General features: G+C 44.7%; 1 protein-coding gene across 3 annotated transcripts in view; it reads left to right on the forward strand.

The window, feature by feature from the left end:
- Window positions 1-18,380, forward strand: part of hsf4 (heat shock transcription factor 4) — a 90,992-nt gene that overhangs the window by 68,661 nt on the left and 3,951 nt on the right. For 2 of the 3 annotated variants that reach the window (XM_073070587.1, XM_073070588.1), the window contains 4 exons: window positions 6,558-6,773; window positions 8,066-8,171; window positions 9,762-9,827; window positions 12,740-12,818. In XM_073070587.1, the coding sequence (XP_072926688.1) occupies window positions 6,558-6,773; window positions 8,066-8,171; window positions 9,762-9,827; window positions 12,740-12,818 (467 nt within the window). The remainder of the gene's footprint in view (window positions 1-6,557; window positions 6,774-8,065; window positions 8,172-9,761; window positions 9,828-12,739; window positions 12,819-18,380) is intronic. The other variant, XM_073070589.1, reaches the window with a different exon arrangement.

The following is an 18,380-nucleotide window of genomic DNA, read 5'->3' on the forward strand; positions in this document are numbered from 1 at the left end:
CTCGGACCGCAGACTCAGGTTGTCAGTGCAGTTCTCCTGTGAGAAAACGCAAGTGGGGACGCCATGCCCATCTACGAGTACGATCGAAACGCAGAGTCCTCAGACTTCCGCTCCTGACTACCCTGCAGTCTCTGGAAAATAAAACTGAAGACCTCAGAGCATGATTGCTGTACCAGAGGGACATCAGGGACTCAGACCGGCAATTTTGAATGCAGCACTGCAGCCCGATGGATTCGCCATTCTCCACAAAGACAGGACAACTCAGTCTTTTAAAGGCAGAGGAGGTGGAGTATGCTTTATGATTAACTCATTGTGGTGCACAAACGTGGTGGTTCTTTCTTCGTCCTGCTCACCTGATCTGGAACACCTAGGGTTCACTGTCGTCCATTTTATCTGCTGAGGGTATTTTTGCTATCCACCTGGCAGTGGTGTACGTCCCATCTCAGGCTGACGTCAGGCAGGTACAGGAGTAGCTGAACAACGTAATCACGAAATTCTGCACCTGATGCCTTCCCTATCATTGCAGGCCGGCTTGAAAAAAGTTTCTGAACCACTACATATCACCTGTGGAACCAGAGGAGCCAACACATCTGAGCACTGTTACACCACCATCAAGAACGCTTACCATGTCATCCCATGCCAATACTTTAGAAAGTCCAATCACCTGGCTGTATTTCTACTTCCAGCATATAAGCAGAGAAAAAAGGCCACAGCACTAGTGGTGAGGTCCAAGAAGGTATGGTCACTGGAGGTGGAGGAACACTTACAGGACTACTTTGAGTCAGTGGACTGGACAAGAAGCAGGGATTAATCTTCGAGGCAGAATGAATACACAACAGTTGTCACCAACTCAATCAAGACCTGTGTGGATGACTGTGTGCCTTCAAAAGCATACCAGACATACCAAAACCAAAAGCCATGGATGAACCTGGACATTTGTAGTCTTCTGAGGGCTAGGTATGTGGCATTCAAGACCAGTGATACAGGACTTCACAAAAATTCCATTTACAGCCTACTGAAAGCTAAAATGAGGGTGAAGAAACAATTCTGATTGAGATTAGAGATGGAATCAAAGGACATCAGCTCTGGAAGGTTTTGCAGGCCATTACTTTTTACCACGCAAACCTGTCATCATGAATAGCAGTGACCCTTCACTCCCAGATGAGCTCAATACCTTTTATGCTGGCTTTGAAAGGGCTTTTTGCGGATAGTGAGGTCAGCTGAGAAGATCATCGGGGTCTGTCTTCCCACCATTACAGACATTTACAGTACACGATGCATTCACAAAGCAAACAGCATTATGAAGGACCCCACGCACCCCTCATACAAACTTTTCTCCCTCCTGCCGTCTGGGAAAAGGCACCGGAGCATTCGAGCTCTCATAACCAGACTATGTAACAGTTTCTTCCCCCAAGCCATCAGACTCAATACCCAGAGCCTGGACTGACACCAACTTACTGCCCTCTACTGTGCCTATTGTCTTGTTTATTATTTATTGTAATGCCTGCACTGTTTTGTGCACTTTAAGCTGTTCTGGGTAGGTCTGTAGTCTAGTGTAGTTTTTTTTGTGTTGTTTTTACGTAGTTCAGTGTAGTTTTTGTACTGTTCCGTGTAGCACTATGGTCCTGAAAAACGTTGTCTCATTTTTACTGTGTACTGTACCAGCAGTTATGGTCGAAATGACAATAAAAAATTACTTGACTTGAGAATAACACTACATCTATGTGAATCCCTATAGCATCTGGTGACCTGTGATCACTGTCTCAGAGGCTGCCGTCAGAACATTTTCAAGCAAGTGAACCCTTGTAAGACATCGGGTCCTGATGGTGTACCTGATGGGCACTGAAAACCTGTGCCAACCAAGTGGAGGGGATTCAAGGAGGTTCTCACTTCCTTCAAAAGGGCAACAGTCATGCCAGTGACCTAAGAAGGGTGAGCTATTGGCCAGCGGCACTCACATCTAATGAGGTGAAGTGCTTTCAGAGTTTGGTCATGGCTAGAATCAGCTGCCTAAGCAAAGACCTGCACCTTCTGCTATTTGCCTATCACCACAATAGCTCTACAACAATGCAATCTCACTGGCTCTCTATTTGGTCTTGGATCACCTGGACAATAGTTAAGCCAATGTCAGGCTGCAGTTTATTGATTACAGTTCCGTGTTCAACACAATCATACCCTCAGTTTTAATCAAAAAGCTCCAAAACCTGGGCCTCTGTACCTCTCTCTGCAACTGGCTCCTTGACTTCCTCACTGGGAGACCACAGTCAGTGCAGATCAGAAGTAACATCTGCTCCTGGCTGACAGTCGACACTGGCACATGTCAGAGTGAGCGCTGGCAATGACTGAACCTAGGTAGAGATGGAAACAAGAGGTTATCCATAGGAATACCAACCAGCATCAGTGGCATGACTGAGTGACACTGCGGGCAAATCATTCTCAACACAAGGACTCCGCCACAGAGCTAATTATGAGTCTGAATTAAATAATCATAGAAAGTGGGAAAGCTATGCCAGTCACAATTAACTTGATATTAAACAGAAAGTACAAGGGCTTAATGGCTCTAGTTAAGTCAGCAATTAGTAAATAGAGGTGCTCGAGAAACCTCAAAGCCCGATGCTCTTCGGAATGGCACAGAGTCCTGCAGGGCTCATGATAAGTACATTTCAAGGATGGATGCTTAGCTCTCCTCTCAATTGTGTGGCTCGGCACAGCTCAAACTCCGTGTATAAACTTGCTGACAACACAACTATTGTTGGCAGATTTCAGATGAGGAAGCATACAGGAGCAAGATAGAGCAGCTGGTTGAGAGGTGTCACAGCAACAACCTTTCACTCAATGTCACTAAGATGCAGGAATTATTGATTGTCAACTTCAAGAAGGGGAAATCGAGGGAACACACACGTCGAGGGATCAGAAGAGGAAAAGATGAGCAATTTCAAGTTCCTGGGCATCAGACTCTGAGGATCAGTCCTGTGCCCAAGATATTAATGCAAGTACAAAGAAGACATGACAGTGACTATATTTCATTAGGAGTTTGAGGACAGATGATCCAGTGGAGAATAGAGAAGGAGGTACAGAGTTACAGGAGCTGTTGTTAAATGGGACATTTAAAACACCTCCCATTTATCCTCTTGCATAGTAGAGGATCCTGTATTCAAAGAATATACAGAGGTGTTATCTTACTGATCTGATGATAAACTGCAAAATTACCTTATCAAATTGTGTGTGTATGCCTACAACTATCAGGCTCCTGAACCAGTGTGGATAACTTCCCTTACCTCAACTCTGCACTGATTCCACAACCGTCAGATGCACTCTCAAGGACTCTACAAATCACTTTCTCCGTATTATTTATTTATTTATTTCAACAATTTGTCTTATTTTGCACCTTGGTTGTTTGTCGGTCTTTGTTTATGTATGTTTTTCATAAATTCTATTATATTTTATTTTCCTGTAAATACCTGCAAGAAAATTTGAATTTGTCATTTAAAAAAGAAATTGGATAGGTATATGGACAGGAAAGGAGTGGAGGGTTATGGGCTGAGTGCAGGTCGGTGGGACTAGGTGAGAGTAAGCATTCGGCACGGACTAGAAGGGCCGAGATGGCCTGTTTCCGTCCTGTAATTGTTATATGGTTATATGGTGAAAATTAATCTCAAGGTAGTTTACGGTGACATAAGTTCTTTGATTTTGACTTTGTATTCAACATTTCCAAAGTGGGTGTTGAACAAGAAAGGAGTAATGTTAATGTATGTCTTCCATAATTAACAAGAAAAGCTCAAGTTATAAATTTATTGCTGTGAACGCAGGGCATTTTAACAACAATGTTACATTAGTTACCAGATCTATTTCTGACTCCTGTCTGCTCAGTTCACCTGAAAAGAATGTAATGTTCCTATATTAATGAGCTGTTTGCATTTGTGATTGAATACTTCTATCCCAGATGGATAGAAGCTGTGCAGTCCATGTGGAAATGGGACCAAAAGGAATTCATTGGTACTTTGCTTTACCATATAATGTGTTGGTTACGTAAGTAGGCTGAAGCTGCAATCTGTTCATTTAGGTATTGGCCCTCCAAAGTCAAATGCTGGTAAGAAGTTAGAAAGTTACCTGGGAATTTGTTTGCAATTGTGAATCCCCTTCTATGTGAGAAATTCTAATTCCAGCTTCCTGTTGAAATTGGACAGTCTATTGATTCCAGACTCAGGATTCAGAATCAGGTTTATTATCACCAGCGTGTGTCGTGAAATTTGTTAACTTAGCAGCAGCAGTTCAATGCAATACATAATATAGAAGAAAAATTAAAATAATAATAAATAAGTAAATCAAATACAGCATACATATATTGAAAGGATTAAAAATCGTGCAAAAAAACAGAAATAATATATATTTAAAAAGTGAGGTAGTGTCCAAGTGTTCAATGTCCATTTAGGTATCGGATGGCAGAGGGGAAGAAGCTGTTCCTGAATCGCTGAGTGTGCACCTTCAGGCTTCTGTACCTCCTATCTGATGGTAACAGTGAGAAAAGAGCATGCCCTGGGTGCTGGAAGTCCTTAATAATGGATGCTGCCTTTCTGAGATACAGCTCCCTGAAGATGTCCTGGGTACTTTGTAGGCTAGTACCCAAGATGTAGCCGACTAAATTTATGACCTTCTGCAGCCTCTTTTGGTTCTGTGTGATAGACCCCCTCCCCATACTAGACAGTGATGCAGCCTATCGGAATGCTCTCCACAGTACACTGGTGCTCCTCAGGGGTATGTGCTCAGCCCACTGCTCTACTCTCTGTATACACATGACTGTGTGGCTAGGCATAGCTCAAGTTTGCTGATGATACAGCCATTGTTGGTAGAATCTCAGGTGGTGACGAGAGGGTGTACAGGAGTGAGATATGCCAGCTAGTGGAGTGGTGCTGCAGCAACAACCTGACACTCAACATCAGTAAGACAAAAGAGCTGATAATGGACTTCAGCAAGGGTAAGACGAAGGAGCACATACCAATCCTCATCGAGGGATCAGAAGTGGAGAGAGTGAGCAGCTTCAAGTTCCTCTGTGTCAAGATCTCTGAGGATCTAACCTGGTCCCAACATATTGATGTAGTCATAAAGAAGGCAAGACAGCAGCTGTACTTTATTAGGAGATCGAAGAAATTTGGCATGTCAACAAATGCACTCAAAAACTTCTACAGTTGTACTGTGGAGAGCATTCTGACAGGCTGCATCACTGTCTGGTATGGAGGGGCTACTGCACAGGACCGAAAGAAGCTGCAGAAGGTTGTAAATCTAGTCAGCTCCATCTTGGGTACTAGCCTACAAAGTATCCAGGACATCTTTAGGGAGCAGAGTCTCAGAAAGGCAGTGTCCATTATTAAGGACCTCTAGCACCCAGGACATGTACTTTAGTTACCGTTACCATCAGATAGGAGGTACAGAAGCCTGAAGGCACACATTCAGCGATTCAAGAACAGCTTCTTCCCCTCGGCCATCCGATTCCCAAATGGACATGGAACTCATAATCACTTTTTTTAATATACAGTATTTTCTGTTTTTGCACATTTTTAAAAAATCTATTCAATACATGTAATTGATTTACTTGTTTATTATTACGTTTTATTTTATTTATTATTATTATTCTTTCTTCTAGATTATGTATTGCATTGAACTGCTGCTGCTAAATTAACAAATTTCACATCACATGCCGGTGATAATGAACCTGATTCTGATTCTATAGAAGGTTTTGAGTGTATTTGTTGACATACCAAATCTCTTCAAACTCCTAATGGTGTATAGTCACTGACTTGCCTTTTTTATAACTGTATGATCAGCTGATTTAGTTGTATCATCGGCAAATTTATAGATGTTATTTGAGCTATGCCTAGCCACACAGTCATGGGAGTATAGAGAGTAGAGCAGTGGGCTAAGCACACAGCCCTGAGGTGTGCCAGTGTTGATCGTCAGCAAAGAGGAGATGTTATCACCAATCCGCACAGATAATGCTCTTCCAGTTAGGAAGTTGAGGATCCAATTGCAGAGGGAGGTACAGAGGTCCAGGTTCTGTAAATTCTCAATCAGGATTGTGGGAATGATGACCTTAAATGCTGAGCTACAGTCGATGAACAGCATCCTGACAGGTGTCTGTGTTGTCCAGGCGTTCTAAAGTTATGTGAAGAGCCGTTGAGATTTCGTCTGCCATTGACCCGTTGTGACGATGGGCAGATTGCAGTGGGTCCAAGCCCTTGTTGAGGCAGGAGTTCAGTCTAGTCATGACCAACCTGTCAAAGCATTTCAACACTGTAGATGTGAGTGCTAATGAGCGATAGTTATTAAGGCAGCTCAGAAGCTGGTGAAAATGATAAATCATTATAACAGACAAAGTTAAATACGAAAGAGCAAAATTAACATTCTTCTAGTGAAATAGTTGTTGTGATGTGAAGCATAAGTATCCACATTCTAAACTCCAATTACATTGCTTTCCTGTTTGCCTGATATAACAAATTTGATGTACAATCTGGATTCAAAAGAACCTCAACTTTATCTTTCAATTGTCTCAACATAAACAGGGAGAAGTGCATGATGGCTTTTAAAGAGGAGCCGGCTAGCCCAGGGATCGGACTCCAGGTGCAGGCGGACACAATGGTTCCGGGGAATCCATGCTCTGCATGTCTGGAGCCTCCTGTGTTACCGGTGTCAGTGGTTGAGTCTGTTTTGGAGGGAAGACCCAGTTACACCACAGGGCAGCACATGGACAGGAGAGGAAAGGTTGTTAATGTAGACAGGTGAGTCTTCACACAATGGTGAGACTACATGCACAGTGAAATAAAGGTGGTATTGTTTCTGCAGCAAAGACCACACTCAGTATGGCATTTCACAGAGCAACAGTACAATCAATGACAACTGGTTTATTTAAAGAATAGGGATGTATGGATCACAGCTTTGTGTTGGAACAGCACATTCCTTTAGAATGCACAAATCTGGGCCATTACTGCACTGTAGCCCCTTTCCATAGTAAGGGTTCTGATTCTACATATATTTTGTGTCAGATACAGTTTATCATAGGCATCAGTCCATCTGGGCAAATGGGACTCATTAGCCATGGTTGGCAGCTCATCTAGGAGTTGGAAAATTCTGATCTCAAACCTCCACTGCCTTGCAGTTATACACACTCATGGAAAATGCTTCGGAAGTAAACCTTAAGGAAAAATATAGACCTGGAGACCAGAAGACTACATTGAGTTCAACACTGACTCCCACCCCTCTGGTGCTAAACTCCATGGGTCTCTGCCATTCGTTTGGATACACTGGGATATCTTAACCAACAATGTTCCTCAAGGGAAATCGCATTGACTCCAGTTCACTTTTAACAGGCCATGATTTGAAATCTGAGAACGGCAGAACATGGATTGTGTCATAGAACCTAGCCCTTCCCGGTTCACTGAGCTTGTGTAGAGTGATAGAGTTCCCTCGCATGGAAACAGGTCCTTTGGCTCAACTCATCCATGCTGAGCAGGATGTCTATCTGAGCTAGTCCCAGTTTCCTGATTTTTCAGTTGGGATTATAAGAGTCCTGAATGCGGTTTTCCAATAAAGACTGCAACAGTTTCAGAGTTGCAGCAAAAAGGAGCGGAACAGTTGAGTTAGATACCGTAAAAGTCTCAGTGTGAAGCTGGATTAATGTGTGTGTTGAGCTGGCAGGAGGAGTGGAAGAGTATTCTAAAGGATTAGTTGAAGTAGCTGAGAGGAGGGTTATGTGATGTGTAAACAAAATTTTGGGGTGTTAGGCTGTGGGCGCTTTCCAATAATATAAATTCTAGATACTATGTGGCACTTAAGAAGCTCTTAGGTAAGCACATGGGTGATAGAAAAATAGAGGGCTATGTGGGAGGGAAGGGTTAGATTGATTTTAGAGTATGTTAATAGTTTAGCACAACATCATAGTCTGAAGGGCCTGTACTGTGCTGTAGTGTTCTAGGTTGTGTGTCCTGTTTGAGTCACATAATGAGATGGCAGTCATTGGTTGACATTTAATGCCCACAGCTGTCCTTTTGTAAAGAACTTTTTGCATTTCCAGGAACAAGGCATCTGACCACATGCAGAACATTGAAATGAACATGGATGGTTTGCAGTCAGTGCTCCGCAGCCAGGAGTACAGTCTGGAGCATTCCACAATCATGCACGTAAGTCCTGGAGGTCTCTCTCACAGCATTTGGAATAGGGTTTGAAGCAGTGCTGAGGAGGTTATTAACTCTACCAGACCTTCCAACCTTCCGTACACCACATCAGTAGTGTGTGTGTTCAACAGGATGGAGCGCAGCAACCCTGATAAACCCATCAGCTACACAACTCAGAGGGACAAGGGTAGTGAGTGCGCAAGAATGTGAGAGTCCCCAAGGTCTGCATCTTCCAGACTTCGATGCACATCAGCAATCTGTTCTTTTTACTTTTGGCATCAAAATCCCACAATATCCCCTCGTCTATAGGACTCTGTGAGTGACTGCACTGCGGTACCCAGAAAAAATGCACATCAAAGCTTTCGGGTCTGAGCAGTTAACACGGGCATTGCCTGCAATGTTCTGAGTCTGTGCTTGAACCTGCTTAAATACTTAGGCTTTTCATCTTCAGGTAACTTTCACGTGGCCTATTCTGTGGCTGCTTCATTTACCCAACTGTGTCAGTTAGGTATATAAAAAAAGAACATGAAGATTTTCAATTACACGCACAAAATGCCAGCAGGACAGGCAACATCTATGGAGGGGAAGAAGCAGTTGATGTTTCGAGTTAAGACCCTGACTAATTTAAACCTGGGAAAAAAATACTAGAGGACGTGCACTTAAAGTGAAAGTGATGTGTAAGGCAAGTTCTTTACCCAGAGTGGTGGATGCCTGAAGTGGGGTAGAGGCAAAAACAGTAAAGGTGGTTAAAGTCTCCGAGAGGAGGCTGCACCCAGAGCACTGGATACAGTAGATGATCCCGACAGACTTACAGATGAACGGTTGCCTCACCTGGGAGGACTATTGGAGCCCTGATTGGTGGTGAGGGAGGACTGTACCAAGTGCTACTGGCTCCTTTGTGTGGCCTCCTCTACGTCGATGAGAGCCACGGAGACTGGAAGGCTGCTTCATCCAGCACCTTCGCTCTACCACCACAAAGGGTGGGATTTTCTGCCTACAGCTCCTCCCTCACCACCTTCCAGGACCCAGACAGGAAGGGGATTATTCAGAGAAGGAATGACCAACTTGCATGCTGTTGAGTGAGAGGAAGTGTATGTGAGACACACACACACAAAATGCTGGAGGAACTCAGCAGGTCAGGCAGCGTCTATGGAAATCAGTACAGTCAGCGACTCAGGTCAGAGCCCTTTGTCAGAAATGGAAGGATAAGGGGAAGATGCCAGAAAAAGAAGGAGGAGTACAAGCTAGGAGGTGATAGGTGAACCCAGGTGGGTGGGGGAGGGGGGATAAAGTAGGAAGCTGGGAGGTGATAGGTAGAAAAGGTAAAGGCTAGAGAAGAAGGAATCTGATAGGAGAAGAATGGAGATCCTATAATGTAGGTCTCAAAAAGAAAACACTTCTTTCTGTCCTTTTCCTGAATCTTTATTGTTGAAGTCATTGATGATTATTCGGGATCTTTCTCCAACAACAGACATTATGGCATTAGTGTTCTGTTGCATTACTCTCTGGTTTTACTGTTAATGTAGAACAGAGTCAAATATAATGAATTTGTAAAATTAATCCATCATTTTCTAAAGTTAATCCTTTGCCCTGCAGATCTTCAACCCAACTTTCCCTCTGAATGAACTGAACCTGTCTAATATGGAGGCAAATCTTGCAATGGTAAGAGAACAAGAAAGTACACCTGATACAGGACTGATGATGGGATCTGTTCCTAAACAGTGTGTAAATCCTGCCAATACTCCACACAATGGAACACTATTCCTAGATCTGATGCAAGTGTATGGTGACCCCAAGAATTTCTGTTAATTCTTCAGTAATCAAGAAGAAAAGAATGAACTCCCATGACCTGTTATACTCCTAGCATATTGTGCTTTGGTCTCCAAATTGCAGAAGATTAAAGGTGTTCTAGCTCAGTGATCCAGTTAGAAGGAAGTAAAAAGCAAATATGGTTAATGATGAGAGATCAGAGATCCCCTTATGATTTCATTAGCTAGCACACAAGGGAGTGGCATTCAGTCTGTGGGGATGAATTGTTTTAGATTGTTACTGCAAGTTACTGCATTGAAATTGAGAACATTCAGTGTTAAGGAAAAAGAGAAAAGTGAGGCAATTTCAGCTTTTTTTGTCTTTATAATGTTGGCTACAGTCTCGCTGTTGCCAGCAGGAAGAAGATACAGGAGCTTCAGGACTCACACCACCAGGTTCAGGAACACTTATTACCCCTCAACCATCAAACTCTTGAAACAATGAGGAGAACTTCACTTGCCACATTACTAAAGTGTTGTCACAACCTATGGACTCACTTTCAAGGACTCTTCATCTCATGTTTATTTGTTGCTTATTTATTTATTATTATTGGGTTTTTTTTTCTTTTGTATTTGCATGATTTGTTGTGCTTTGCACACTGGTTATTTTTTTTGGCCCTGTGGGCTGTGGTCTTTCATCAGTTCTATTATAGTTCTTGGATTTACTGAGTGCATCGCAAGAAAATGAATCTCAGGGTTGTCTATGGTGACCTGCAGGTACTTTGATAATAAATTTAGTTGGAACTTTGTACGGGATTGCCTGATCAGATGTTTGCATTAATGAGCAGATGTACAGGTGTACCTAATAAAGTGCCCACTGATTGTATTTAAAGAGATCAAGCACAATGAAACTTTGATGCTCTACATTTGAAACAAATGTTTATTTATTTAGTGATATAGCGTGGAGTAAGCCCCTCCAGCCCCTCGAGCCAAGCCACCCTAGCAACCCCCAACAAGCCCTATTAACCCTAACCTAATCGCGGGACAATTTACAATGACCAATTAACCTACCCGGTACATCTTGCGACTGTGGGATGAAACCAGACGACTTGGATAAAACTCATACATTCCACAGGGAGGATGTGAGAGATTCTTCACAGAAAAGCATTGGATTTGAATTCTGAAATCCGGAATGCCCTGAACTGTAATAACATCATGCTAACCGCTACATATACAGTTCAAAGGTTCACTTATTATTGAAGTATACAACTTTGAAATTTTTCTTCTCTGGGCAGCCATGAAACCAAGAAAGCACGATCATCAGCCCACAAATCCCCCCCTCCCTCACAAGAAAATGAACAAAAATGGAACCGGCACATCGACCCCAAACCCCCCCACTACACAAAAAAACAAGAAAAGCCAGGTGAAAAACACAGAAACACAGGAAACCCATAAGACTGAAAAAGTCTGTATTCGAAGTCCACATCCAAAACGCAGAAAACCTGGGCAATGTTCTGCAGGCAATTCCCTCTCTGGGAGTGTAGCAGACCGATCCTCAGCATCCAAAGGCAGGCAGCCCGTGCTCACCTTCCACATTCGCCTTGATGTTTCCATCTCCCTCATCACTTTAATTGGCACACATTGAATGTTATAATCAGCAAAACGGAGTCAAATATCAGCTCATGCCCCATCCCACATCCTGCCTACCATGAGCTTTGCGCATACTGCCCTTGCCTCCTGGAATCTTCGGGAGTCTGTAGAGCGCTGGAGCACCCAAACCATCTCCAAAGAGCAAATCACAGGCTCCAGTGGTTCCAGTTACCATATCCAAGATGATAAACAAACGTAAAAGACATAAAAGAAGTGAAATATATGGTTTCATGATCTATCCAGAAGATGGCGTGTTGTCGTCCATGGCATAAAAAAGGTTGGGAATTCCTGCTTTAAAGCAAGAGTTCCCAAACTTCCTTACGCCATGCACCAATACGGTTAACCGAGGCGTCCCATGGATCCCAGGTTCAGAACCCCTGATTTAAAGGAAATTCACTTCTTCATATTACCATTAAATGTCAATAAGCGCACCTCACATTCAGTAGTACAGGATAAGAGGCATACATTAAGTGAATGGCTGGAAATCCCCCCCCCCCCCCCCCATGGCAGAAATTGCTGATACAAGGGGGCATAATTTTAAGGTGATTGGAGAAAATAAAGTTTTATATACAGGGTGGTGTGTGCGTGGAACGTGCTGGCAGGGGTGGTAGTGGAGACAGATACATTAGGGATATTTACAAAACTCTTAGGTAGGCACATGAATGATAGAAAACGGGGATCTATGGAGGAGGGAAGGGTCAGGTTGATCGTAGAGTAGGTTATATGGTCAGAGCCCTGTACTGTGCTGTTTTGTTCTATGTTCTAACAAGGTAAAGAAAGAGCCATGTGCTGAGTCCTTGAAAACACAGTTTAATTATTCCACCTCACTGCAGGTTCTCCAACCTCCAATAAAGTTTTTTCATTAAAATTATATATAAAAAATTACAAGTGAGATTATGATACATAAATTAATATTATGGATTTTTAATTAAGTATCTATTTTTATGTTAGAGCAATACCCTGAGATATTCAGCCTGTGTAATTCAGTCTAAAAATAGCCAAGTGGGGGATTTCACTGACAAATATCCCTGGCACTTGTTCTCATGTAATAGAGGTGGCTGCATAGTTTGGTTATACAATAAATGGTTAGATCATAAAGTATTGGACCAGTCCTTTGCAATAATCGATAACCAGTCACCAAGTTCTGACTGAAAGATGTGGTTTATGATTTCCCAGATTCAGAAACTAAATATGGATCCAGAGCTGAGGCCAATCGAACCGTCCAACAAAGCCCTGAAATCTGGAGCAAACTCAGGTAAATCAGTTAAGCTGAATATCAGTACATCTGATTTAGATTTATTACACTACATTGAAACATACAGTGAAATTTGTCCTTTGCCTCAACATCACGTGCCTTCTCTTGTATTGTAGACATCTTGAAATGAATGCTAATTTTACACTTGCCTTTCTCACCACCGACTCTGGAGCAAGTTAACCTTTAGAGTTACAACCAATGACCTGCCAGATTCACCACCCTCTGGCTTAAGAAATCCCTCCTCATCTTCGTTATAAAGTGATGCCCCTTTATTCTGAGGCTGTGCCTTTTAGTCCTAGTCTCGCCCACCATACGGAACATTCTCTCCATGTCCACTCTATCTATGAAATTAAACTGCAAGGGTAAAAAGACCCTGATGGGAATTATATACAGGCTTCTGAACAGTAGCCCCGATGTGGGATACAAATACAATGGAAGATAGAAAAGGCATGTAAAAAGGGCAATGTTATCATAGTCTAGAACACACACCAAATGCTGGAGGAACTCAGCAGGTGGAGGGAGGCAAGAGAGAAACACAAGGTGATAGGTGAAACCTGAAGAAGGAGGGAGGAAGTGAAGAGCTGAGAATTTGATTGGTGAAAGTCGCAGGGCTGGAGATGGGGTAAGTCCGATAGAAGAGAGAACACAAGGCCATGGAAAAAAGAAAAGGGGGGAGGAACACCAGAGGGAGGCAAAGGGCGGGCAGGGAGATACGGTGAGAGAGGGAAAAGGGGGGAGGAACACCAGAGGGAGGCAAAGGGTGGGCAGGGAGATACGGTGAGAGAGGGAAAAGGGGGGAGAAACACCAGAGGGAGGCAAAGGGCGGGCAGGGAGATACGGTGAGAGAGGGAAAAGGGGGGAGGAACACCAGAGGGAGGCAAAGGGTGGGCAGGGAGATACGGTGAGAGAGGGAAAAGGGGGGAGAAACACCAGAGGGAGGCAAAGGGTGGGCAGGGAGATACGGTGAGAGAGGGAAAAGGGGATGGGGAATGGTGAAGGGGGCAGCGGGGCATTACCGGAAGTTCGAGAAATCAATGTTCATACCATTGGGTTGGAGGCTACCCAGACTGAATACAAGGTGTTGTTCCTGCAACCCAAGTGTGGCCTCATCACGACAGTGGAGGAGGCCATGGATTGACATTTGGGAATGGGAAGTGGAATTAAAATGAGTGGCCAGTAGGAGATCCCACTTCTTCTGGTGGACAGAGCGTAGATGTTCGACAAAACAGTCTCCCACTATATGTTGGGTCTCACCGATATACAGGAGGCCACACAGGTAGCACTGGAGACAGTAGATGACCCCAGCAGACTCACAGATGAAGTGTTGCCTCACCTGGAAGGCCTGTTTGGGGCACTGAATGGTAGTGAAGGGAGGAGGTCCAGATGTCTCCAGACCCTGCTGCTGACCTCAACGGCTTTAACAATCGAGAGCAGACCCATAATCTGGACTCCACCGCCATCAATGCAGGTTCCACCAACCTTGGATATCTCCAACTTCAGCTCCAGCCTTGACCTCCAGGCCAGGTCTTCAAGCACAGCCGCTAGAACCCCCCATCTTCCCTTTCCCCACTGCCACTCCACAATCCCATCTCTCTTGGGTCCCACTGCCAGCTCTTGGGCTCTCGGAGACTCCATCTATCTCTCACCCCACCATCCTTGAACACCCAAAACCTCCTTTCTCCTCAGACGTTACCAACCCCGTTCCACCCTCCGGTCCCAGCTCTCATCCATGCCAGGTCTTCACCATTCCCTCCAACCTTCCCCTGTCTGAAGCAGAATGCTCTGTCCTCAGGGAGGGCCTCACTTTTGACAACCATTCCCTCTGAACTTCCCCTCTGTGAGTCAGAACGTTTTGTCCTCAGTGAGGGTCTGACCTTCGTCCCCCTGTGGCCACACCTCAGTGAGTTCCACACCTGCCATGACGCAGAGCTCTTCTTCCGCTGCCTCCGTCTCCGAGCCTATTTCTTTGGCAAGGACTCTCCACCCCACACTGATGGCCACTTCTCCCATCTTCAACCCTCCTCTTCCTGGACACCCCGCCCTGGTCTTCTGCCTGCCCTGGACCTTTTCATTGCCAACTGCCAACGGGACACCAATCATCTCGACTTCAACACTCCTCTCTCATATTCAACCTAACTCCCTCCAAACACTCTGCTCTCCACTCCCTCCACACTAATCTTAACCTCACCATCAAACCCACAGATAAAGGGAGTGCTGTAGTAGTCTGGCATACTGACCTCTATCTTGCTGAGGCCCAGCGACAACTCTCAGACACCTCCTCTTACTTATCCCTGGAACAGGAACCCACTAAGGGACACCAGGCCATCATCTCCCACACCATCACTGACCTTATTAGCTCTGGGGATCTCCCATCCACTGCCACCAACCTTGTAGTTCCCACACCCTGCACCTCCCATTTTCTACCTCCTACGCAAGATCCACAAACCAGCTTGTCCAGGTAGACTCATTATTTCAGCTTGTTCCTGCCCCACTGAACTCATATCTGCATACCTCGATTCTGTCTTATCCCACTAGTTTAGTCCCTTCCTGCCTACTACCATGACACTTCACACACTCCGGATCTTTTCAATGATTTCAGGTTCCCTGGTGTCCATCATCTTATTTTCAGTATGGATGTCCAGCCCCCACCAGGAAGGGCTCAAAGCTCCCCATTTCTTTCTGGACACCAGACCTAACCACTTCTCCTCCGCCTAGCGGAACTTGTCCTCACTCTAATTAATTTCTCCTTTGGCTCCTCCTACTTCCTTCAAACAAATGGTGTAGTCATGGGACACTCACATGGGTCCCAGCTATGCCTGCCTGTTTGTCAGCTACGTGGATCAGTCTATGTTCCAAGCCTACACTGATGTCCATCCCACACTTTTCCTTCGCTACATCAATGCCTGCATTGGTGCTGCTTCCTGAACCCATGCTGAACTTGTTGACTTCATCCACTTTGCCTCCAACTTTCACTCTGCCGTCAAATTTACCTGGTCCATTTCCAAAACCTCCTTCCCCTTTATAGATCTCTGTCTCTATCTCTGGAGACAGCTTATCTTCTGATGTTTATTATAAACCCACTGGCTCTCACAGCTACCTGGATTATACCTGTAAAAACGCCATCCCTTTCTCTCAATTCCTCCGTTTCCACTGCATCAGGATGAAGCTTTTCATTCCAGAGCGAAGGAGATGTCCTCCTCCTTCAAAAGTGCCTTGAACCACATCTCTTCCATTTCACACACCCCTGCTCTCACCCCATCCTCCCACCACCCTACCAAGGATGGGGTTCCTTTTCTCCTCACCTGCCAAGCCACCAGACTTCATGTCCAGCACATAATTCTCCAAAACTTCTGCCATCTCCAACAGGATCGCACCACCAAGCACATCTTTCCCTCCCCACCCCCACTTTCTGCTTTCCACAGGGATCACTCCCTACGTGACTCCCTTCTCCATTTGTCCCTCCCCACTGATCTCCCTCCTGGGACTTATACTTGCAAACAGAACAAGTGCTACACCTGCCCCTACACCTCCTCCCTCACTACCATTCAGGGCCACAAACTGTCCTTCCAAGTGAGGTGAAATTTCACCTGTGAGTTTGTTGGGGTCATCCGGTGTTCCCAGTGTGGCCTCTTGTATATTGGTGAGACTTGACGTAGATTGGGAGACCGCTTCGCTGAGCACCTTTTTCTGCCAGAAAAAGCCAGATCTCCCAGTGGCCATTCATTTTAAATCCATTTTCCATTCCCATTTCAATATGGCTATCCATGTCGTGATGAGGTCACACTTAGATTGGAGGAGAAACACCTTGTATTTCCCTTCTGGGTAGCCTCCAATCTGATGGCATGAACATCGACTTCTCGAACTTCCGGTCAAGCCCCTCCTTCATCATTCCTCATCCCTTTTTCTCTCTCTCACCTTGTTTCCTTCCCCACCCATCTCCTCCCTCTGGTGCTCCTCCCCCTTTTTCTTTCTTCCATGGCCTTCTGTCTCTTTCACCAATCAACTTCCCAGCTCTTTACTTCATCCCCCTCCCCTTCAGGTTTCACCTATCACCTTGTGTTTCTCTCTGCCCTTCTCCCACCTTTTTAAATCTACTCCTCAACTTCTGTTCTCCATTGCTGGGTACTGAGTCCCCTCCTTTACTCCCTGTATACTCATGACTATATCGCCACCCAAAGCTCCAATCTGCTAATTAAATTTGCCAACAGCACTACATTGATTGGCCTTATCACAAACAATAATGAGGTGGCCTACAGGGAAGAAGTCATCTCTCTGACACAGTGGTGTCAGGATAACAACCTCTCCCTCAGTGTCGTAAAAACAAAGGAGCTGGCTGTGGATTACAGGAGGAATGGAGATGGGCTAATCCCTGTTGACATAAATGGATCTGGGATTGAGAGGGTAAACTGCTTCCTCGGCATCCACATCTCCGAGGACCTCACATAGTCTGTACACACCAGCTGTATGGTGAAAAAGTCACAACAGTGCCTCTTTCACCTCAGATGGTTGAGGAAGTTTCGTATGGGCCCCCAGATCCTAAGAACTTTCTGCAGGGGCACTATTGAGAGCATCCCGACTGACTGCATTACTGCCTGGTACGGGAACTGTACCTTCCTTAATCACGGTATTCTGCAGAGAGTGATGTGGACAGCCCAACGCATCTGTAGTTGTGAACTTCCCATGATTCAGGACATTTACAAGGACAGGTGTGTAAAAAGGACTCATAGGATCATTGGGGACCCAAGTCACCCCAACCACAATCTATTCCAGCTGCTACCATCTGGGAAACAGTACCGCAGCATAAAAGCCCGGATCAACAGGCTCCGGGACAGCTTCTTCCACTGGGCCATCAGACTGAAGAACTCACACTGATTTGAGTGTACTCTATATTACACTGTTCTATTTATTATAAATTATTGTGATTGCACATGACACATTTAGATGGAGACGTAACGTAAAGATTTTTACTCCTCATGTATGTGAGGGATGTAAGAAATAAAGTCAATTTAATTCAAATTCTGCCAATGGGTCTCAGACCGAAACATCAACTGTACTCTTTTTCCATAGATGCTGCCTGGCCTGCTGAGTTCCTCCAGCATTTTGTGTCTGTGTTGCTCGGATTTCCAGCATCTGCAGATTTTCTCTTGTTTATAGGCTGGGGAATTTCAGTATATAGGTAGATTGGGAAAACCAGATTGGTGCTGGATCCCAAAAGAGATAATTTGTAGAATGCCTACGAGATGGCTTTTCAGAGCAGCTGGGGATTGAGCTCACTCAGGGGAAAGGCAGTTCTTGATTGACTGTTGTGTAATGAACCAGATTTGATTGGGAAGCTTAAAGTAAGAAACCTTTAGGATATAGCGATCATAATATGCTAGAATTCACTCTGCAATTTGAGGGCCAGGTTCAAATGTATCAGTACTACAGTGGAGTTAAGTTACAGAGGCATGAGAGAGGAGCTGGTCAAAGTTGATTGGAAGGGGACACTAGCAGGGATAATGGCAGATCAAGAATGACTGGAGTTTCTGGGTGGAATGTGGAAGGCACAGGATGAAGAAGGAT

Source organism: Hemitrygon akajei, chromosome 17, assembly GCF_048418815.1.
Source record: "Hemitrygon akajei chromosome 17, sHemAka1.3, whole genome shotgun sequence".
Classification (NCBI taxonomy): domain Eukaryota; kingdom Metazoa; phylum Chordata; class Chondrichthyes; order Myliobatiformes; family Dasyatidae; genus Hemitrygon; species Hemitrygon akajei.